At 42.9% G+C, this 24,432-nt stretch overlaps 1 protein-coding gene across 4 annotated transcripts in view; it reads right to left on the bottom strand.

Annotated features, from left to right (window-relative positions):
* The window catches only part of DOCK8 (dedicator of cytokinesis 8), a 143,572-nt gene that overhangs the window by 5,694 nt on the left and 113,446 nt on the right, over positions 1–24,432 (bottom strand). For all 4 annotated transcript variants that reach the window (XM_066604205.1, XM_066604206.1, XM_066604207.1 and 1 more), the window contains 13 exons: positions 23,319–23,415; positions 20,037–20,171; positions 18,404–18,556; positions 18,036–18,194; positions 16,484–16,584; positions 14,709–14,901; positions 14,013–14,156; positions 12,680–12,811; positions 9,537–9,671; positions 8,027–8,116; positions 6,091–6,327; positions 5,040–5,183; positions 2,490–2,596 (listed from right to left, as the gene is read on the bottom strand). In XM_066604205.1, the coding sequence (XP_066460302.1) occupies positions 2,490–2,596; positions 5,040–5,183; positions 6,091–6,327; positions 8,027–8,116; positions 9,537–9,671; positions 12,680–12,811; positions 14,013–14,156; positions 14,709–14,901; positions 16,484–16,584; positions 18,036–18,194; positions 18,404–18,556; positions 20,037–20,171; positions 23,319–23,415 (1,827 nt within the window). The remainder of the gene's footprint in view (positions 1–2,489; positions 2,597–5,039; positions 5,184–6,090; positions 6,328–8,026; positions 8,117–9,536; positions 9,672–12,679; positions 12,812–14,012; positions 14,157–14,708; positions 14,902–16,483; positions 16,585–18,035; positions 18,195–18,403; positions 18,557–20,036; positions 20,172–23,318; positions 23,416–24,432) is intronic.

The following is a 24,432-nucleotide window of genomic DNA, read 5'->3' as shown; positions in this document are numbered from 1 at the left end:
GAATGAGGTAGGAGTTATTGATGGAGAGCAGTGTCGGACACTTAAGGTATCTTCACATGTAGCAACTATTTTTTTGAAAGTCATTCAGGAAAGTAGTTGAAGCACATGAATGAAGTTGCCCATAACAACCAATCACAGCGCAGCTTTCATTTTGTATTCTGCTCTGGTAAAATGAAAGCTGTACTGCGATTGGATGTTACAGGCAACTAAGGGTAGTTTTACATCTGCGTTGAGGATTCCGCTTTTCTGCTCCGTTCGGGGACTAGGAAAATATAATCCCCGTGCCCAAACAGCTCTATCTATGGTTGGAATCGAAAAGCATCAAGTGGACCCCATCGACTATAATGGAGCCTATCTGCTTTCCGCCCAGCTGCCCGGCTTTTGGACGAAAGAAAAAGTGCTGCATGCATTGCATTACACGGGCACTAACAAGTAGCAGCGACGTCAGTGCCCCTACAGTTGTTCAGAAGGCAGATCGTTCCATGTGAACCTACCATAAGGGCTCCTTCCCACGGCCATATGCACAACTATGCTTGACACTACAGAGCACAGTCACATCTGACCAGGGTTTAATTTTTTTTCCTTCTTGAGCCATTCAAACTTCTCGTCATGGCGCAGGAGTTTGATAAAAAGAGCGGGAAGATAGGTCCTGCCCCATCTTTGCGGCATATAGTATTAACTACGTTCGGGAAAGAAAGGGCAAGTTCTATCTTTTCTTGTCCGTACTATTAATAAGCGGGAATCCAGATCGTGAAAACGAAACCGATAAAATCTATGGTTTTGTTTTGTCTCGTTACGCGGCTGTGATAATCACGTCTACATAACCGGACAAAAACACACCCATCTGTTTAAGCCTTAAGTGGTCTGTGTGCAAACTGCAGAATATTAGGATTTTAATATAATCTATTTTTATATTTTTAAAATTTTTCTAACATTCAAAATGTAAGGCACAATAAAAATCAGCAAAAATTCTTTCAAAAATTGATTTATACAATAGGTTGTTTTCTGATGACACGTTTTCTTTAAGAACATTTTCAAGTGGATGTACCTGCACCGGAGTGTAGTCAGGGCTTACACCTTGAGAGCAAACAGTAGCGTCACGCCCAGATCCACAGAAGGAAATTCAGATAGTACATAATTCACATTGCGTAATGCATAGAACAAATGGCATGCTGCTGTTGTACCTTCAGACATGATGCCACCCACTATAAAAGTGTACACTAGGTAGCATTGTGTAAAAAGTTTAATCATTAGAGTGCTTTAAAACCTCCTGAGACACAATTCGGAGTGTTATGTTAGCTGATAAACTGGACAGCTAGGTGCATGAGAGCCCTGCCAGTTATCAGGATTAGAGATGAGCGAGCAAACTCGCTAAGGGCAATTACTCGAGCGAGCATTGCCCGCTCGGGAGAAAAGATTTGGGTGCCGGCAGGGGGCGGGGAGTGGTTGGGGAGAGCGGGGGGGGGGGGGGGGGGGGGACGACGGAGGGGAGATCTCTCCCTCCCTCTCTCCCGCCCCGCTCCCACCTGCTCACTCCCGCAACTCACCGCTCACCCGAACTGGCACCCAAATCTTTTCTTCCGAGCGGGCAGGTACTCGCTAAGGACAATGCTTGCTCGAGTAATTGCCCTTAGCGAGTATGCTCGCTCATCTCTAATCTGGATTGCTGAAATGCCCTATGCAGGGATAGCCAGCTCACACAGCGGTAAAACGATGAGTAATACTTGCAGCGTTTTACGCATACGGTTGTGAATGAGCCCTTAGCCTTGTTTGTATGAGTTATTTTTTGTGGTGGTTACTGTGGATTGCCGCAATCCACAGCAACCGCCACAAAAAATGGCTAAGAGCCGCTCCTAGCCAACAGAGCTACCCTTTTTATTCTCTGTCCAAAAGCCACATGTTCTTTAAAGGAGTATTCCCATTTCAGCTTTTCATATCTGAGATAGGATACTGCTGTCATGGCTAACAGCCACTTGGCCGAAGTCTATGGGAAGAGCTGGACGCTTATCCCGATGCGGTTTCCGTAGCTTTCATTGAAGTGAATGGGAGCTACTGTCTCTCACTGATGCGAGAAAATGGCATAGACCGTTCCGAGATGGAAACACCCTTTTAACAGCACAAACTTCGGAGACTCTTGAGACATTTTCAGCCTAGTCACTGTCAGTGTTGTCAGCAAGTTAGCAGCGTGTAAAAGGCTTACATTCTGGTGAATGAGACAAGCGTTCTATTAAGCATAGCGATTTAAAGAGCATTTCACCTCTTTTTTACCCTAGAAAATAAAAGTAGGGTAATACAGGTCCTCCTCTTTGCTAGGAACTCCTGAATGTTTAATTAGTTTCCCTTCAAAGAAATATAATCCAAACAATGCCGCCAGGTAAGTCATGGTAAGCTCACTTCTTTTGCGTCACAACTTTCAATAAAGTATGGCATGCATAAATAACAGGCTATATAAGACAGCAGGAAGAGCTGGCACACTAGGAGACACATACCGCATAATAAACTCCTTGAAGCACAGTCTCAGCTTGTTGTGATGGCGATATAATTTAGGGTCAGCCGGGATCTCAGCTAGAAAAACTTGAGCTACCTCTAGTGGTCCCTGTTAAACATACAAGACCAGAAAGAAATGTTAACACACAAGGAAATGAATTTGGGCCACAACTTGCAACATTGTTTCACTTTCAAGAATAGAAGATGATTGTCTACCGCCACAATCACTTCTCTATCTCACATATCTACAGTTTTGAGAACCTCCAAAAGGCATTAAACTACATATATTGCAGACATGTGTCATGGTGCTTTATCAATGCCTCTCGGTATAAGGTACGCTTTTATAAGTTCTGGACTACAATGATTGCATGCACCAAAGTAACTTGATTTTACATTTTCCTACATCTAATCAGGTGTTGGTAGTTTTTTTTTTTTTAATCAGCTGCTTTTTTTCACTAATAAGGCTCATTTACACGCAAAGACAATCTTTCAAACGATTGAAAGATTGACAGTTCCAGCGATCATTTTGCATAAAGTGCTAATGGACACTAATGCCCATTAGCAATTTATTAGCTTCACTTGCATGTAAATGAGCCTCCAGGAGCTGCTTGCAGAACACAACAGGTGGTCTGAGCTCGGCAATCAGCTCCTTTGTTCTCGAATGGGCTATCAGCTGAATACAATGTAATCAGCTGCAGAACACAATGTGTGGTCTGTGTTGTCTACTCTCCAGCTGAACGGTGGATTTTAAGCTCACCTTAAAATCATTGTTTAGCTAAAGAGTGAACGATGGTAGCGTTTCAACACAACGATTATCGCTCATATGCCATTGTTTGACCAAATTTTGTGTGATAATCATTGAGTGTAAATGGGGCTTTAGGCCTTTAGAACACGACCCTGTTACAATTCTGCACAATCCTGGAGTTGTATAGACAGCAATTATAGAAGTTTGCCATATCACAGATGTATTGTCCACTGGAAGCGTTGCGCAATGTAGTACTGTACTGAGGCAACACAGGGTGGCTTGTAAAAAGCAGCTCCATGGACTCTTGTTTCTTTGTACTGGATTGTGTCATGTGCATGATACCATAGGCTAATTTGTAGAATCACATGCATAGCATATGTATAAATATAAAGTATCAGGGGTCAACTTCAAATGTGTTACATGCAAACAATTGATTTGTACATGTTAGTGGTTATCTTGAGTCACATAAGGGTAATTTTAGATGAGACGACTATCTCTTCTGTACTTTCACACAGGAACAATAGTTGTTCAGTGGATGGAGGTGAACAACCAGCCGCTGCAGTTCTCTTCCAGCCACCCACCTCCATGCACCGTAAGCAGGCTCTCGTTCAAAGATGAGTTTCATGTCACAAACTCTAATTATTTTCAGAACAAAGGATATGCAGTTTGGAACTTGCTCCTAATTTCTGACATTTGTTATGTTATTGTGTCCTTCCCAGTAAATACATGCTGGATTTGAGTTCTCTAAATCTAGCACAAAGTACAGCTTTGTTCTTGTATTGATTTCTCTTCCCACAGCCCATGAGAGATCTCTACTTCTATGTGCTGCCAAATACGGATGCTGAAGGGTGTGTGATTGCCTCTCCCTCAGCCTCCTCCCCTTGCAGACTGCCTTGTGTGCACTTTCCTCCCTATTTATACTCTGATACAGTACAGCTTTGTGATCTGCTCTGTCTGATGACTTGGATACTTTCTCGTTCTCCGCACTCTGATTTGCAGTGTATAACCCCTCACCCTTCCTGCTGCTATCTCTTACAGAGGAAGAAGAGGGGGGAGCAGACAGAGCAGACACAGCAATGAGCAGTGCGCACGTCAGAGGGAGCAGGACAGCTTGCTAAGTGAAGGAGTTGCACAGACTCTACAGCAGCAAAATGACAGGATCTTTTTTTAAGGCAGACTATTTAAACTGTTGCTTCATTTTGAATTTAGGAAGCAAATGAACAAGAAAGGAAAAAAAATCAGTATAAAAGGTGTCAATAGCCTATGGCCCAATGCACACGGGCGTATTTGCATTACGGGAATTCAGAGCGAGCGTCTGTCTCCGGATACCGCAGCAAATACTGCCCACAGACATGCTATGGAAAATCTACTTTCTATGTCTACAAGTGGAAATCAATCGCGTTTTTCCGCTTGCAGTGGGAAAATCACAGCATGTCCTATTCCAGCATGGATTCTGCACTGACGGCTCCCATTGAAGTCAATTGAAGCAATCCGATCTGCGGCCCTTCCGCAATGACACTGTGGAAGGGTCGTGGATTTCACGTCATTGCCTAGTGATGGCGTGCCATTCTTTGTACTGCACATGTGCGCCCGCCAGCACATCCACAATACAGAAGAGACAACTGCGGACAGGTGCGCAGGGGTCACCGGCTGGGCACAGGGTCAGATTCCGCTACTGGATCCCGCATGCGGAATCCAACCCGGCCCTGTGCATTCGGCCTATAACTATTATTGTTATTCAATGTTTAATTGGCTAGAAATAATCTGCATATCGCTGTTAAACAGAATGCAAGTAATTCCCACAAACCTGATTTACTGTGGCTCCGACAGAACCTTGCAGCACCATCTGGAGCATTTTTGCATCGGGAGGTTCCTGGCTGGTAGCAACAGCAAGTTCAAGTGTTTTCTTCTGCATGTCTTCTATTGCAACTTCAATAGGAGTCAGAATGAACTACAAGACACACATTTTCTACTTAAAACACAAATGTATACATATATACATACATAGACACACACATAGACGCACACATACAGCAGTTACAGTTAAGATGGCCATACAGAGTACTACTACAGACAGCACAATTTCATCTCCCCATATGGATTCTGGATCAGGTGTATTGTCGGAACCCCAACATACTGAGCCCCAAAGCAGAGAACTGAACTTTGTTAGGTATGCCGCTGTTTATACATATACACACCTCCATTGCTTGCAAATACTAATTGGTATTTTATGTGCATGTACAGATGTAGCAGAGCAGAGCGTGTTATTGGACTTTATCAGTTTGTCCTTTGTGGTCTATACAAGTACTGAAGGACCCATATGATGTCATGATAAGTAGTACTAAGCTATGAGTTCAGCCCCGATTCACTGACAAACTGTATGCAGATCAATACTGGCACTAAAGCTTTCCACACTGACCTAATAAGACATAAATGAAGACAGCATGCCCAGTAGATATATGACATACATATTGAGTATGTGCTAATTATAATTTTTTCCTCATTCGGTACAGCTGCCAGAACTAAGTATTACATCTGCTTCCATTACAATAGTTCACCATTGTTTACCAAGTGTTTGTCATCACACCGCTGCCATCATACCGTGTCTTTAAGTCAACATAAGCCTATTGTCCGCAGGCAGCCTATGGCTGCCAATGTATACAACATGGAGCACACGGTGACATTGTCAGGATCAGGACTGTTCTGTCTCATTAGTTCAGAAAAGAAGTTCTGGAATATCCAAAACAGTAAATCTCTTTTCAAGGTTTGTGAACTTAGAAGTACTGAAGTGAACATTTTATAAAGCGGTTCTCCTATGTCTGACTTCACAGATGTCACTATTTCATACAACGCTCTACCTCTTCTTTCTGCATGACGTTAATGCGGGTCTTGATGTAAGGGAAAGCATGCACTGTGGTCAGAATGGTCTTCCTCTTGTACTGCTCACTGAGGTCTCCTCGCGGACGGCCATCCAGAGTGAAGGGAGTGGTATACATAAATCTGCGGAGATTGTAGTTCTTCTCAAAATACGTCATCCGGTATTTCATTTCGTAATCCTCAAAGTACGGCTCCACAAATGTAATCTGGATATAGGCCTATAGGGTGGGGTGGGGTGTAAAGGAGCATAAGGGTTTATTAGCATAAGTGCTTTATTCTAGTAATGATGTGGTTGTATCTGTGAAAAATATTATGTACTTAGGGTGGTTTCACACAGGCGAGAAAATCACGTGAGTCAGTAAAAAAGCAGATTCTGAGACCAATGATTTACAACAGTTTCGTTCCCCTTCTGCGATGTTTTCACTGTTGCGATGTTGAGAGAACAATGCATCATCTTTCTGTGATGTGCAATTTTTTTTATCTCCCATGTTTCCCTGTTGAGACTCCTTTTAATTGCATCGCAACAGAAATTTTTAATATTAGAAACTCCTATTGACTTTCGTGCTAAAAAAACCCAAAAATCGTCCAAATTATATCGCGGGGCGGCAGTAGTGCGATGCAAGATTATTCTAAAGAAAAGCATTGCTGAAGCCCAAAAATCACAGGAACAAAGACTCGATTTTGCCGCGATTTTCTTGTGGCCAAATTCTGGATCACCCTCATGGAAACTCCAATCCCTCCGTACAGCCATAGAGGTAAAGTAAATGCTTCGGACTGCTTGTCGTCAGATCCCTTGTGGAGCTTATTGCATATGGACTTACACAGCTCCTTATGAAGTGAACATTAATTGAGCATGTAATAAGTGCACAGGCTTCCAATGACGGTGGCTGCATGCAGGCAAAATATCATCATTTATAGTAATGGCCCTTTTAGGCGGACTGATAATTGTTCAGGTTCTCGATGGATCGCGGGACTCTGAACAATTATTCCGTGTAAATGCTGCCAGCGACTGAAAGACGAACAATATTTGTTCGCTTAGCATTCGCCGTTCAGTTTAGGCATCAAGCAATAATTTGCCCATGTAAATGGCAGTCTTTCATCTATGAACGACTGCCTGTTTACTGTGAATGGAGGTGGACGGCCAGACGTGATCGCCAGCGCGCTCCGCCTGTATTCACTGATCAATGATCGCTCCTGTATGAAAGCACAAGATAGATTGATGGGACGACTGTCAGGTGCTTTAGCACCCAAGAATCGCTCCAATCTATGTCCGCGTGGCAGGAAGTAGGGGAATATTAGCTCTCTAAAGTCGGTGGCACACGAACAGATTTGCTTTGCAGAATCCACAGTCAGCATCCGCACCGCATATCCGCAGCAATTACAGTTCGGAACATGCTATGCAAAAAAAAATTGCTTTTTCCTGCACACTTGAGGAAATGAATTGTGATTTCTGCAAGTGGAGGAAAAATATCGCAGCATGTTCTATTTTTGTGCAGTTTACACATGGACGGCTTTCATTAACGTCAATGGAAGTCATCTGACCCACGGCCCATCCGCAATGGACACTGCACATGCGGCATAGGAAAAATACATTTTTTGAAAAACCTGTGCTGCAGATTGGCCGTGGTGAGCCGCCGTCGGACATGCTCGCTGCAGCCATCCACAATGCAGATATTCAAAGGTGCGCGTGGACACCAGCCGGGCACAGGGCCATATTCTGCTGCGAGCTCCCGCACCCGGAATCCGACCTGTTCGTGTGCAGCCGGCCTAACAGAAGGCTTTGGCCCTTATTTGCATTATGAAATTATTCATCACAGAATTTTTGACCTAAAATTAAAATGCTAATAAAAGATGGACTTTGTATTTTCTGGTAATTACAAACAAAGCTAAAATCAATTAAAGAGTTCTTTGTTGTACCTTGTTGGGATCGAGTTTTGACTTATCCACAGGAGTGGAGTCTTTAATCACTTCCATCATATGTTCTCCAAAACAGTTACCATAAAATCCCTAGAAGAAGGATACAAGGTAACACATAATATCACACAATGAGCAAAATTACTCAAATACACTAATTAGGGCTCGTTCACACCAGCAATTTGTTTTCTGTTATAAGCTAAACATTTTTGTTTTTTTTTGCTCTACTAGCCATTTGGGCTAATAATAAAGCGGGCCTATCCATGTAATATGCAGCCCTTAACTAGGGCATCATATTCTGGAGATATATCTACTTTAAATATTCATGTACTATCATGCTGAAGACAACCCTGCTTTCAATTTATACTCTTTAAGTGACTGAAGGAGTTGTTAATTATTCTGTGTGATTATGTCAGGGGTGTGACAGAACCCCAGAATGGAACCAAACAGAGCCATTCACTCGCATTAGTGAAACAGACACCACTTTGATGTCCATTTTCTAAGGGTTCTGATGTTTTCCCTTTATATTCGGAGTACAGAATAACATAGTTGACTACGCCAGTCTTTACTCCAACTATAGCGCAAATGAACAGAACCCTTGTAAAACTGACACTAAAGTGATGTTCGCTTTACCAATAACAGTAAATGCTTCCATTTTGTTCCGTTCTGGGGTTCCAGCACAGTGCTACCAAATTTTCGGCAGCTGACCCCCTGACATAATCACATAGCATAATAAAGAACGCTGTGTGAACGCTGGCTTACTGTACATTACATGAGCGGAAATGTATGGGTATAATGTCTGTTCACGTTATACGAAGGCCTGGATGTCAGCAATTATTGATCAGCCAATTAAAAGAGGAATCAAAGCAAAATTACATGGCAACCAGGACAATTCACTAAACTCAAAGTAGTCTGCAAAAGTCATAAAGGTAAATAATTGACTTTATGCTAAATAAACTATATCCTTAGTAGATTCCTTTGTGTCAACCATAAACTATAAAACTACACTAAAGTAAGAGCAACTACCCTTTACAAGGCGACTTCTGTTATATGAAGAAAAGTTAGAGCTTTGTACTTTCCGTCTTTCTACATTTGAGAAATAGCCTCTATTGGTGAGTGGAAATGTAAATAATATATTTGCTAATATGAATACACAATATACTGTAAAATAGTGGATATAGAAGTTATCAGATCCACTAACTTCATAATGGACCTAAATTCTGTGGTCAACCTCCGCAACATCCTGTTCTCGGAATCAATTAGGCATAGAGCCGCATAATGTTAAATTAAGCTCACATTTACTGTATTTGATGTGGAGAACCTTAAACTGAAACTCATTATTATAACCCTTTCCCTTCATAATGTAGTGCATGGACCGATTAAAGGAGTATTGCAGTGCATTTCAAATTTTAGAATTGTGCACTCATGTAGAGTATGAATCTGTCTTGAAAATATTGACAGATCTGTATTTTTTATAAGCAATAGATTCTAAAAAGAGAAAGAAAAAGTTTACCTCCAGTCTGTGGGCGATCTCAGGGAGTTTAGTGATGGTTGGTTCTTTGTAAATAAACTCCTTTTCATCCAAGTCACCAAACTTTGCTCCATAAAATCCTACCCGAAAGTAGGTGCCAAACATTCTCTTTTGCCCCTGTGGCATTCAAACATATTAGTTACACTGGGTCAATCGACTTTTTCTGTAGATACAAATCTTAAAGGGGTTGTCCCGCGAAACAAAGTGGGGTTATACACTTCTGTATGGCCATATTAATGCACTTTGTAATGTACATTGTGCATTAATTATGAGCCATACAGAAGTTATTCACTTACCTGTTCCGTTGCTAGCGTCCTCGTCTCCATGGTGCCGTCTAATTTTCAGTGTCTAATTGCCGATTAGACGCGCTTGTGCAGTCCGGTCTTCTCCCTTCTGAATGGGGCCGCTCGTGCTGGAGAGCTGCTCCTCATAGCTCCGCCCCGTCACGTGTGCCGATTCCAGCCAATCAGGAGGCTGGAATCGGCAATGGACCGCACAGAAGACCTGCGATCCACCGAGGGTGAAGATCCCGGCGGCCATCTTCGCAAGGTAAGTAAGAAGTCACCAGAGCGCGGGGATTCGGGTAAGTACTATCCGTTTTTTTTTTAAACCCCTGCATCGGGTTTGTCTCGTGCCGAACGGGGGGGCTATTGAAAAAAAAAAAACCCGTTTCGGCGCGGGACAACCCCTTTAAGTTAAACATAGTAAATTACATTTGAGTTTGTGCCATGTTTAAAAGTTATCCCAGAGCCACAGGTTAAATTGGGGGGATCTGACTGATGGGACACCAAACTAATCCGTAAACTAGGCTCTGGCACATCATGAAGTGAAGGGAGTGGTGGTCACACAAGTGTACTACCGCTCCTTAATTTCCGTGGGACTGCTGGACATAACAGAGTTCTGGATGTCCCACTGAAATGAATGCAGCAGCGGTGCGCATGTGCAACCATTGCTGCCCAGGATGTGCCAGAGTGTCCTCATCATTATCAGACGAAGGTAAAACTCTTCAAAAACTAAGAAAATCAGATGATGTCAAATGAGGACTGTGGTAGTCAGAATGCTTTTCAGTCCCAACCTTCCAAGAGATTCACACTGTTATAATCAATGTGTGGCTTGAGGTTGTCATGCCAAGCCAGCCTCTCGCGATAAAGATCTGTCTTCAGTTTCTTATCAATTCTTAATATGCATCTGCATTGGCAGTTACAATACATTCTGCCAAAAGCACCCAGTGAGATTTACTAATGTACCAGAAATCTATTTTCATCTATTGAGATAAAATGGAGTAGGTAGCACATGTAACATGTATTATATGTTTTTATAGTATTATTCATGCCTAGAAAGTTCTAAAAGAGTGTTTAATAAGGTGTTGCTTAAGGGGGGAACCCAAATTCATCAAATCTATTCTTCATTTCGCAGCAAAATATTTATGTTCATGTCCAGTACGCCAACCATGAGGTGGCATGAGGAAATGAAGTGTCTAACATGCCTAGTAGAGATGAGCGAGTACGCTCGGATAAAGCAGTTACTCGAGCGAGCATCGCTCGTCTCGAGTAACTGCTTACTGGTCCGAGCAGGCTCAGGGGGCGGCGGGGGTGAGTAGGGCGCGGCAGGGGGAAGCGGGGGAAAGAGAGAGATCTCACTCTCCCCCAGCTACTCCCCGCCGTCCCCCCCCGCTCACCCCCCCCCCCCGAGCCTGCTCGGACCGGTAAGCAGTTACTCGAGAAGAGCGATGCTCACTCATCTCTAATACCTAGTGAGTGGTTTAAATAATATTACATCACGTGCACCAGTTTAATAAATATGGCCAACTTGTGCCATTAATATAGTAACATAGTATGTTAGGCTGAAAAGAAGCCACATGTACATCCAGTTCAGCCTATCCCCCTCCCAAATATTGATCCAGAGGAAGGTTAAAAAAACAATGAGATAAAACCCAATTGTTCACAGACTTCATAAAGAGACATTGATCTGCTTGTAAATTTGCTTTGTGAATATGATCACCTGACACAGATACTCATGACATTAGACCCACATACTTCAAATGGTGTGGTGCCCTTCACAGAGGCAAATGAATTACAAATGAGAATTGTTTTTCACCCACTAAACTGACTGCATCAACAACAACTGGGTACTGTTGTATCTTATCTCCACCAGAGGAATGAAGGGAGACAAGCTGCATGCCCACAACCAACGCCAACAATTTGATTGGCTGGGGCAGAGAATGGGTCAAGGCTGTCTCTGCTGGTAGCCTGTTGATGTCCCATGTGTGATCCGAGCTCTGCTGTCATACTTCCCCCGGTGACCTTCTTCCCTTGCAGCTTTGGCGCTGTGAGTCCCCCCCTCCTCCACTGCATTCCCCTACTGTGAATGTCCTTGACCGGTAACCCCTGAAGGTGGCACCACTCTGGCCTCCTAGCTCCGCTCTCTTACTCCCCCCACCCCACCCCGGAGACCTTCTTCCCTGCCGGCTTTGGCACTCTCCGCCCAGCAAACACCTCAAGCCGGCACTGTTTTAGCCTCCTTGCTTCGCTGTCATACTTCCCCCAGTGACCTTCTCCTCTGTCAGCGTCAGTACTGTCATTCCCCCGCTGTCACTGCCCCCGACGCTCTGCCTTCTCCCATTCCTGCTCCGCCGTAGTCGGTCACCCGCTGTCAGTCTCCTCGCCGGCCTTGCATAATGGTTGCAATATGTGACAGCAGCAAGAAGACTCACAGAGCTGAAGCCGGGAAGGAGACAGCAGCGGAAGGGTGAGTGACACCAGGCGGGAGGGGAGATGATAGTCACCCATTCTCTGGCCCAGCCAATCAAATTGTGGGTGTTGGTCATTTGCGGGCAGCTTGTATTCACTCATTCTTCTGGTGGAGACAAGATACAACAGTACCCAACAACTGTTTTCTAAGCGTCTCCTACTGAGTGACATTCTGTTGTGGGTCATTTAGTGGGGGATCCCACTCTATTTATATGTCCAATATAAACACAGGTTGTGCTATTGGCACAACCCCTTTAATAAAATCCTAATGTGACATTGCAATCATACCCAACTACGATAAATACACTCCACACGGCCAGACGTTCCAATTAACTTTTGTTCATACGGATAATAAAAATAAATTAGTAATAGCACCTTGGTTATAATTCGATCATAGGCCTTCTTGAGTTTCTCATGTGTGGAAGAGAGTTTTCGAAAGTCTCTATGAGCCTCAAGAACGGGGAGGACAATTTTGTAGACTTCATTCACAGTCTCATAGAATCCTGCCTGTAGAAAATAATACATTTAAAGTAATGTTACTAAGCAAGTACAAAGTGTGATTGTTCTCAGTAAGAGAAACCAAGTAATCTTGTAGATATAATACGTTTACAACCCCCTGTGATCCTGAAATAATGGATCATTTATCTCTATTAGTCTCAGCAAGAGTGTAAATAAAAATATGTTTATGCTCAAGATATATACTTCCAGTTACATCCATATATGGAAGGTTGTAGCTAAAGGCTGATTGGCCCTAGTACAAAAATTCATCATGCCCCCCAGCAGCATCTTCTCTTCATTCTCTTCATAGTCACCGTTTGAGATCCCCATATAACTTTCAGCAGCATGACTGCCAATGTTCCCTCTAAACCTTTGTAGTTAATGAGTGGGGCAATCAGAGAAGCAATTAGGGTTCCTCCTATTTTGGGCCTGAGCACTGAGATATTTTTTCCCTTTCCGTATATGTTATTGCTGCATTCCAAGTGGCACAACCTTATTTCTCTATTGACATAGCTGTTATTTGAAGTGTGACTATAGATGATTAGTCACATTTCGGGACCACCATCTACTCCAATCAAAATGGTAGGCAACACGCTCAAGAACATACCTTACAACCGGAACTTTTTTAAAATCTATCGCCTGCTAGTTTTATTTCAGCATCACAACAATAATTCACAGTACTTTATACTGTACATTAACCAGTACACAAAATATAAGCCCTGGCCGTCTGGCTACTAACTATACATTATCTTTATCCCTTACTAACAGAAAAGCCTAATAGTTAAACGTATCACAGTTAATCTCATCAGAACCAGCATACTCTGAGACTATCACCATTACTCTTATGGCAGCATAGAAAGTCTCTTCCATACACAGTTTGGGTCTCACATCTGTCCTACCCAGGGGCTGAATGCGAGTGGCACACCCACTCCTTTTACCAGAACTTCCAAAGTGCCTTCAGCTTAACAATTAAAGGTGCCCTTTCCCTGCCAAATAAGCTACCAGAGTGACCCCTAGAGGTGATATCTGGTATTCTTTTACGACAGAAAGGAAAGTTGCAGTTTTTATTGAAAATCACATCATTGTGGGGTTTTTTTTGTTTTTACACTTTTTACTTTTAACGTTTAATTTTATTCTACAGGTTGTTTAAAAAAAACAAAAACCTAAAATAAATTTTCTTAAGGGCGTTAATATGCTGAAGAAGCCTTACTTGACTGAAGAGCTCTGCAGCTTGCTCCAAAAGCCCAACTAGCCCATTCTCTGAGAAGTATCTTCCAGAACATACTCCATCTTCATCTGGGGTCAAGATGTCATCAGATACTGCTGATTCTTCTATTACATTAGAGGAAATGTTCTGGAAAGTTTAATGAGAATATTTTTATTGCTTTCCCTCAGCAGTACATACACATAGATAAGGACAGCAAGTAACTTTGTTTATCTGTTTGTATATGGAGGAGGATATACAAATTACTTTTCACATTATGTCACATTGAGGCTGTTACATTAAAGAGGTGGTACCACAATTGACTTTGATCACATGATCACAGGATAGGTGATAAAAGTCTGATTGGTGAAGGTCTCACCACTGAGACCCCCACCGATCCTGAGAAAAGGGTCCCGTGACCCCCTGTTCCCCTTACTCCAGGCTCAATTCATTTCAGTGGGACTGACAGAAGTAGCCGATTACCAGCGCTTGGCTCTCTGGCAGTACCAATTAGTACCTCCTCTTCCCTGTGAGGGGTGCAGTGAGCTCGAGATGAGAAGGAGAGGGGGACATGAGACCCCCATTCTTGGAATTGGTGGTGGTATCAGCAGTGAGAACTCCACCAATCAAACTTTTATCACTTAACTGTAATCCTAATCAATTTAAGAAAAATCTAGAAGTCTACAGAATTATTTAACTTACCTGAAAGCTGACACTACCAACAGGCAGGTAGCTGCAATCTTCCAGCAAGCTCAAATATTCCGCAACCAGAGCGGCGGCATGTACCAGACACATGGCTGCCTCTGTGTAACACTTCACCTTTACATGTTTCTCTGCCATGTTCTGTAGCCAGGTCAGTCTGAGATCTGGAGACGTCTGATAGCCCTTAGCGATTCTGAACAAAATTACAACAAAACAAGAACAATGAAACACATTCTCCATGTATGTAATACCTTCATGCAGGTTTATACAAAAGTATTTAAATTTTAGAGTTTATTAAACTTCCCTTTGCCCATTAATTAGGATGTTTGGGAAACTACACCCTGATAGGATGGGCAACTAGGCCATGTGTTGAGGAGGATGGCGGTTTCATTAAATGCAGAAGAGAGTTGAACAAGATTCCCACTTGTTTTTTGGCATCTTAATATCCTGAATAGAGATGAGCGAGCATACTCGCTAAGGACAAATGCTCGAGCGAGCATTGCCCTTAGCGAGTACCTGCCCATTCGGAAGAAAAGGTTCGGGTGCCGGCGCGGGTGAGCGGTGAGTTGCGGGAGTGAGCAGGGGGTAGAGGGGGGGGGGGGGGGGGGAGAGAGATCTCCTCCCTGTTCCCCCCCTGCTCTCCCCCGCCGCTTCCTGCCCCCCACCGGCAGCCGAACCTTTTCTTCCGAGCGGGCAGGTACTCGCTAAGGGCAATGCTCGCTCAAGCAATTGTCCTTAGTGAGTATGCTCGCTCATCTCTAATCCTGAATAAAGTAGCCGTCAACTGAAGGTTGGTTTCACCAGTTAATGGAAATCCCATGCCGGTTCCCTGTATATTATTTCAGTACAATTACCGTATTCATTTTGAGACATATTACATAGGTAAAATAATATGTGCAAAAATTCTCTTCTGTGAGTTCTCTGTATTTAAGATAATAAAATATTTATCACTATTTAATATCCAGTGGAGCTGCACTCAATAACTGCACAACACCACTTAACATGGAAGTCCTCTTTCATACAGTTTCCATTAATATACTCTGCGGAATCACAACCACATTCAAACTATTCTTTTTAGAGTTGGCCATAAAAGCCTCATTCTAGCAGATACTCTATTCAGATAACTATATGGCTGTGTTGTAAGACCACTGACCACTGTCACAGTGGGGTGACTTAGAACAGAATTAGGACTAGACTTTAAGTTATAAGAAGAGCCTACTTGCAGTGTCAGACCACTATACCAATAAATTTACCGGTCAGCCGAAAAGAGCTAGGATTTGGTTTTATTTCATAAAAGTGTTCTACTCAGCCTTTCGCAAGAGACAAAACTAGTTGTAGACACATCAGCGGCAGTGACAAAACATTATAAAACTGAGTTATAATCTACTGATTAAAAGCTTGTGTATGGCCGGTTTCACATTGCGTTGGATCCTCCGGTCAGAGATTCCGACGCAGATCTGGCACAAAATACCGTAAGAAAAAGCGCAGAATGCAGCACTATTTCTTTCGTCTAAAAGTCGGGCAGTTGAGTGGAAACCAAATGGACCCCATTATAGTAAATGGGGTCTTTTCGGCGCTGTTCGGTTCCGCCTCAGACAGAGCTGTTCGGTTGCAAGGATGCCCCTTTCCTGTTCCCCGAACGGAGCAGGAAAGCGGAACCCCCGACACAGGTGTGAAACCACCCTAAAACAGTTAAAAGCTGAAACTATTAAGAGAGTTGTTTGGAGACTTCGGATAGAGACATTCTTGGGCATAAGAAGTGGCCCAACACATACCTGTACATCAGATCCATTAACATCTCTGGGTCTTTCTGGAAAGCTCTCATCTTGACTGTATCTGATAGAATGCTGTTCAGATTGTTTAAAAGTTCGTTCACCTTAAAAATAGATACAGATTAATCAGTAGTATTCAGAAATTTGCAAAAGAGCAATGATTCTGATATTGCCATGCTGGTTTTATTGTAAGCCTTATGACCTATTTGATTAGGATCCACATGGAGATAGGGTTATTGTTTATCTGAGAATGTAGGCAAATATATTCTTAAAAAGTCCTGGGGACAAAACAGGTAGCTTTTGTTTGTAGCCAGGGCACTAGGAAATATTATTCCCACCCTTTCTCTCTTTCACCCCTCGAGCCCGCTCGGACGAGAATGCAGTTACTCGAGAAGAGCGATGCTCACTCGAGTAACTACCTTAGGCCGCCTGCAGACAAGCGGGTCGGATGCGGCAGCGAGAATTCTCGCCGCGGGACCCGACCCGAGAGCCTGCAGAGACGAGCGCGTACTCACCCGCACCTGGCGGCCCCGGCTCTTTCATGTGCCGGCTGCCGCGCAGCCGGCGCATGCGCAGACCGGGGCCGGCGGCCGGGTGAGTGCGAGCCCCGCACAAAAATAGGACATGCCGCGGTTTGTCTGCCGCGCGAGATTTCGCGTGGCCAAACCGCGGCCGTCTGCATAGGAGTGCGTATTGTAATGCACTCCTATGCAAACTTTCAGTGGCGGAAATCCCGCGGCGGGATTTCCGCCCGTGTGCAGGCGGCCTTATCCGAGCATGCTCGCTCATCTCTAGAGACAACCTTTTTTATAGTACTCTAAACTTTAAGATTCCAAGCTGTCTGTTACAGCATGCTGCCGCTGCTCACCCCACTCACCTGCTCCTGGGTTTGTGGTCGGGTGCCACCGCCTGTCACACACTGCTCAGCAGACCTCCACTTCAGCTCACTCCCAGTCTTCCACCAATACCACTATACCTCCAGCTATATTAGGCATCTTCACATCATGGAGGATCTCAAATGCCTAAGCAATTGGTCTTTATCAGCTATTTTGACAAAACCTACGTTAGTGTTTTCTCCGGTTCTGACTCCTGACGATTGGGACTTCCGTGCTCCCTGACCTCAGTTTTGTTTACTGGACTTCACTTTTGCTTACTGCCTGTTTCGACCTTCTGCCTAGACCTTGTTATCGCTGCTCTGCTGGCAGTTCTGACCTTTGCTATCTCTGGATAAGCTTCTGCTCACACCATCAGGTACCACACTTCAGTCCAGTGCAGCATAAGCAACTACACTTCCAGGACTATCTGGACAAGTAATAACTCTGGACGAAATCCCGCTGCAAAGACCATATGGAGGGATCAAGAGTGAAAATTGGAGAACCCCCAGTGTTGCCTCTCCAGATAGCCCAAAGTCAAACCAGTGTGTGGCGACGTGGATCCATATCGACCTGCCGGATACCATGTAAACTGAATGCCATATCTAAATGCCATAGAATAATATTGGTCCCCTAAAAGCCTAGAAGGACAAATAAGTGTATAGGTTTTGGGTGTAAATTACCTGCATTGGAAACATGGTAGACTGCATATCTTCATCTTCTTCTGCATAAGCCAGTATACTTCTAAGTGACTTTCGCAGGTACTCTTCATTAAAATCTTGGGATTTCCCCACCAGTGAGGCCAATGACATGGTTACTTGCATTTTCACTCTTGCAAAATTCTGCATTTATCAGACACAGTTTTTAGAGGGTAAGACATGAAAATGCCAAAGTTATTTTATAGATAAAATCAACTGGGAAAATCTCCAAGACTCAGAGTGTAAATAATAAATATGCCCTAGAGAAAACCTAATGATATCAATCTCTTAAAAGCAAAATTAGGAAATTAGTTGTGACTACCTACTGTAGTCAAAAGAAGAAAGAGACTTACACTTGTCGAGCTGAAGCTGTATCTCATTATCAGGTAAAGGGTTGCACAGCCTTGACTCCTTGTGCTTTCCAGGGCACTACTACAATGATGTAACACCTTCTGGCACAGATCAGAGCATTGCTCCACTTCCTCTTCAAACAGGAAGTCTCCAAACTATAAGGAAATCACAGAGTTTCAGGTGCGTGTAGACGATGATCGTTTCAAAAAAAAAAAAAAAAAAAATCGCTAGATCATTCGAATTTGAATAATATCATTCAGTGTGAACACAGCCAACAACCGAACGATGAGCGAAAATTCATTTGCTTACCATTCATTTCATGCAAGCATGAAAATCATTGTTGGCTCATTCATTAATCGTTCGGCTTAAACACTGATTGTTCAGTCGTTCTCATTCACTTAGACAGTGAATGTGAAGGACTGAATGATTTAGCGAACAAACAATTTATCTGCCTGTTTAAACAGGCTGCACGAGCGAACTAGCGAAATCTGCCATCGCTCGATAAATCGTTCCATCTAAATGCACCCTAAGGCTGGATTCAGAAGAACGTATATCGGCTGGGTTTTCACGCCCAGACGATATACGTCGTCTCTCTCTGCAGGGGGGAGGCTGGAAGAGCCGGTAGCAGTGCACTGAGCTCCCGCACCCTCTCTGTCTCCTCTCCGCCCCTCTGCACTATTTGCAATAAGGAGAGGCGGGATGGGGCGGGGCTAATTCTCTGAACTTAACCCCGCCTCCGCCCTGCCTCCTTTCATTGCAAATAGTGCAGAGGGGCGGACAGGGGGTGGAGAGGAGGCAGAGAGGGGGCGGGAGCTCAGTTCCTGCTCCTGGCTCTTCCAGCCTCCCCCCCCCTGCAGATGAGGGCATCGTATATCGGCTTGGCGTGAAAACCCAGCCATTATACGTTCGTCTGAATCCAGCCTAATAGCATATGTCAAGAGAAGATAATGTTATTACTATTATTTTTACGGGCCATCTAGTTCATTTCAACTACATGAAAAGTTTTTTTTAGAAGAACATCGAACCTTTTTAAGTCTTCTTGAGTGACCATTACATGAGTTAAAGGGGGTTCTATTCACACACAGGATCGCACATACTAGAGGAGACTTTTAGGACATAATCAACAGCTGACAACACCCCTCTTTCACAAGCTCACATGGAGATAACATCTGGACAATGTATAAATAAGGTAGCAGCCATTTCTGACTACTGCCTATGGGGAGTGACATCAGCTCTTCCCTAATATACAGTACAGAGTTAAGCTGCGCTCACACGGGGCTGATTTGCAGCAGAATGTCCGCAGTGGGCATTCCGTTGCAGTTCAGCCACGGAATGCTTGCCTCCAAACCATTTGGTGCAGGTTTTGAAGCGGTTTTCATGGCGAGTTCCTGTGCAGAATTCACCCCCTCATCGAGAGGGGTTTCCACTAACCCTAATGTTATACTGTCTTACTTGCAAAGCAAAAAAAATGTTTTCAGAGTTTTGGAACCATTTTTAATTTACATACGTGTGTGTGTAGTGTAGAAACTCCATTTAACATGCGTGTACTATTGTGAATTTAGAGGTCATTGCAGCAAATCATACAAACCATAATACTTCATTTGTTTAAAGATTAAATATGGAGAAACGTGATACCTTGATAATGAGCAGACGGATAAAGCCAAAGCAGTGACACAGACAGGTGTTGCTCTGATTAGTGCTAAGAGAGTGCACAAGTACTTTCAGGATGCCTCCTAACAGGTTGTCTTTGCAATCTCCAGATAGATTGACCTAAAATACACAGAAAGTCCAAATAATATTGAAGCTTAAATGTGTTTTAGCACAAGATATATTACAGTTCATGATTTAAACATGCAAGATAGTTGACCGGACTCTGAGGTTGATTTGATGCTAGCGTGGTCTGGCACATGCAAAAAAGAATTAATCACTTTAATATGTGATGAATGATGTGAAAGTTTTGTAAAGGCCCATTTAGACGCGAAGATAATCTTTCAAACGATTGAAAGATTGAAAGTTTTAGAAATCTTTTTGCACAAAGTGTTAATGGACACTAGTGTCCATTAACACTTTATCATCTTTACTTGCATGTAAATGGGCCTCCAGGAGCTGCTTACAGAGCCCAGCATATAACTAATCACACAGCCTGCTGAGCAAACAGTTACATTGTTCTGTTGTGGCTGCCGGCAGAATACAATGTAATCTCTCGGATCCTGGGCAGAATACATTATGCGGTCTGTTGAGAGATACTTTATCTTTCTGCGGCTGAATGATGGATTTAGGTTCACCTTAAAATCATCGTTTAGACGAAAGGTGCACGAAAGGTGTAGCGTTTACATGTAATGAATTTCGGTTGTTTGAACGAATTTTGAGAGATAATTGTTAAGTGTAAATGGGCCTTTACAAACAGGCAATCCAAGTCATGTGACTTTTTGGTCCACACACATAAAGACCTTTATCAAGCACAATTACCGCTGGAAGAGGACATCAAAGAGAAATAGCTGAATCGCACGCAAGGAAGAAGAGCTAAGGAATGTGCTAGAAGTGTGTGGCATTGGCTCCACTGGGAGTTCACATGTGGGTAGCATAATTGCTTCATCACTATCATCCAAAAAGGTCACCCAATTTTTTGGGGATTTCAGCGCTGGAATAGGAGTTCTACCTGCCCATTATGTGCAGTAAGTCCCCCTGGCCCTTTTTCCTCTTTCTCTTTTCTATTTATTCCTTTATTTCATCTTTAGTGTCTGGTCTTTGTTGGTGGGTCGATTTCAAGTCGATATTGGAGGTGGAGATTACAGTATATATACCTTTTGAGTAAACAGCATACATTTCTTGGGCTCATTTTTACAATGGGTCTGTTAGGTCCTTATATATTTGATTTTATGCGTATGTACTGACTTTTTGCACTTTGTTATGTGCGTTTGCCTTTTTCAATGTTATTTTTAAAAGCTCACTAAACAGGTTAAACATAATTGCATATTGGAGTGCAGAGGTTTTTTTGCATTATATGTGGGATTTAATTTTTTTTAACCTTTTTTATGCTAATATCACAAAAAGCACAAAACATTTTTTTTTACATTTTTCTTTTTTTGTACATTTTTATTTTTTTTTTTTACACTGTATGTGTCCCTCTGGGGGACTTAAGGCACAGCACTGATGATCGCTGTGATAAGGCATGGCAGGACTTCTGTCCTGCCATGTCTTATCAGTTATACAGCGATCACAGGCTATGCCAATACAGGATGCCGGTATGTGGCGTCCTGTTGCCATAGCAACCAGCCGGGCTCTCTGCGAACCCTTCCCATGCCATGAACTACATAAATCGCGACAGGGAAGGGGTTAACAGCGGGTGGGCACATCTCTGATGCACCCCCGTTGTTGCAGCTATCACTGACAGCCAGCTCCCGCAGCGGGATAGCGCGAGATCTGCTATGATCTCGCGCTATCCCTATGACGTATGGGTACGTAATTTTGCGGGAAGTACCCCGCTCCCATGACGTACCCTTACGTCATGGGGAGGGAAGGGGTTGTCCAGTTGTAAACTACTAATGGCCTATCAGCAGGATAGGCCATCAATATTAGATCGATTGAGGTCTGCCACTCGCGACTCCCACCTATCTGCTGCTTACTGGGTTGGTGTGTTCATACAATGAGCTGATCTCTGCAGGAAGCAGACAGCTCCATTCCCACTGCAGTGGCCAGGCTCGGTATTAAAGGCTAGTTTACCACTCACTTCAATGCGAACTGGGCCTGCAATACCTAGATTGTCAACTGCAGTGCGAACAGAGCTATTTGCTTCCTGCAGAAACCAGCTTAGTGCACAAGCACACAGGTCCAGAAAACAGGTGATTGGCAGTGGTCCGTGTCCACTGACTCCTGTCAATCTACTATTGATGACCTATCCTGCTGATAAGCCATCAATAGTTTACAACTGGACAAACCTTTTAATCCCTTCACTCCAGAGCAGTTTTTATCTCTCCACTTTTTAAAAAACTCCTTCTGCCATAATCTTTTGACTTTCATAACTTTACACTTTCTGTTAATTCAACTGTGTGGGGGCTTGTTTTTTTTGCAGGACAACCTGTAGTTTCTACTGATAACATCTTAGGATACATATGAATTTTTGATTGCTTTTTATAAAAAAATTTATGTGGAGACAGGGTGACCCAAAAAGTGCAGTTCTGGTATTGTGTATATATATAGTTTTGTGACAGGATTCACCGTGCAGGATAAACAATAAGTTATTTTAATAGACTGGACTTTTATAGACGCCACAATCCTAAATGAGTTTTTTTTTTTTTTACTTTTTTACGTTAAAAATGGTAAAAGATTTTTTTCCAACCTTTAATTTTTATATTAATTAAAAAAACAACAACTTTATTTAACTTATTTTTATCTTATTTATGCTCAGAGGACTTGAACTAGCCATCATCCGAATGCTTATACAACATACTGCAATACTTCAATATAGCAGTATATTGTATTTCTGCAGACATTCTAACATTTGACCAACATACATTTACACAAACAAGAATGCCTGCAACTATTTTATGCAAAAACACAATACCCGGAGGAAACCTGATCATTGTTCAGTGCTTGACATATGGTAGAAGACTTAGCACTTTGTATATTAAATATGCTGCAATAATTAATTATTAAAGCAGCATTAGTCCTTTCGTTTAGTAGTATATTTGTATCATATTTACAGTACATTATATTGCAGTTACCATGAGCTTAATTACACCCTCCAAATTCTCTGTAAGGTATTTGATGGCCTAGTGTGGCAGGCTTCGTTATTCTTACTGTCAAAACTACTGCCCCCCCCCCCCCCGACCGAAAGAGTACAACGCGGATGTGAGTCATACGCTACCTTTTAATTCTCTTGTATTACAATATCATTATGATTAATTAACATCCTACCTGCATTATCGTTTCTAGCACATCCAGAATGGTTAGGTTAGCTTCCGTTGCCAGGTTTCCACACATAATGGCTTCTTGATCCATTTCTGCCTTGGTCCTGTTATAAAAATCCATTGAATTTGTCAATTTAAGCTAATAACCAATGAGGTTGCTTTACAGCAGAGCACTTTATAGAACTTTTCTTTTTGACTGCAACCATCATGCAGGTAGATTACTTTTGTAGTGAAACATAGAAGCACAGCTAGAGCTATAGTTTTATACAGGTATATCATTAAAACATATAAAGTCTGTTGTGCCAGAATTCTGATGTCAAAGTGGCGCAATTTTGGCACAAGTAGCAACATTGCGACCTTTTGAAGTTTCACGCTGGGCCCCACCAATTTTTAAAAATGTGGGCAGAGCCTAGTTCTAGGAGGCGTGGCCAATGGTCTATCAGACTTGTTGTAATTTATCGCAAATACTGGCATCAATTATAGTTGAAACCTACTAGCACATGGAGGTGCCGCCAGATGCGACAAATGTATTAAGAGGTGTGTGCCTCTTAATATATTTGTCACACTTATTTTGGGGCAGAGTTTACTTAAGGCCCTTTTACATACAACGATTATCACTCAAAATTTGTCCAAACGGCCAAAAATGAGCGATAATCGTTACATGTAAACGCGGGCATCATGCACTTTTCGTTTAAATTTGTCACCGTGACAGAAAGGAAAACCCTGTGTGTCAACAAGCCTAAATGGTGATAGTGAATGCAGCAGTTACTGACAAAGAGGGTTCATTATATATCTTATTGAACCCTCTTCAGTTCAGCTGCTCGTAGCTGCTGGTGATTATAAAATCTCACAAACAGCAGCATTCATCTCTAGTGAAGCAGTGATCAGCTGTTTTTATTAGCTGCACTCAGCAGTGTTTAGTCCATGTGACAGGGTCTTATGAGTTAATGACCCTGGTCTAAGACTCTCCGCTGTGTCTGTCCCTAATGGGAATGTGGTAAAATAAAAGGAACGTTTGGTGCTGTAATATGTCCTTGCACCATTAACTCCTAGTTACAGACCACTCAGCGCTGCAGTCTATTTGCCAGCTTTTATATAAACTAGATAAACACGCTAAATGA

This window comes from Eleutherodactylus coqui, chromosome 5 (genome assembly GCF_035609145.1).
Source record: "Eleutherodactylus coqui strain aEleCoq1 chromosome 5, aEleCoq1.hap1, whole genome shotgun sequence".
NCBI classification, from domain to species: domain Eukaryota; kingdom Metazoa; phylum Chordata; class Amphibia; order Anura; family Eleutherodactylidae; genus Eleutherodactylus; species Eleutherodactylus coqui.
This window is presented reverse-complemented; position numbering and strand designations above follow the sequence as displayed.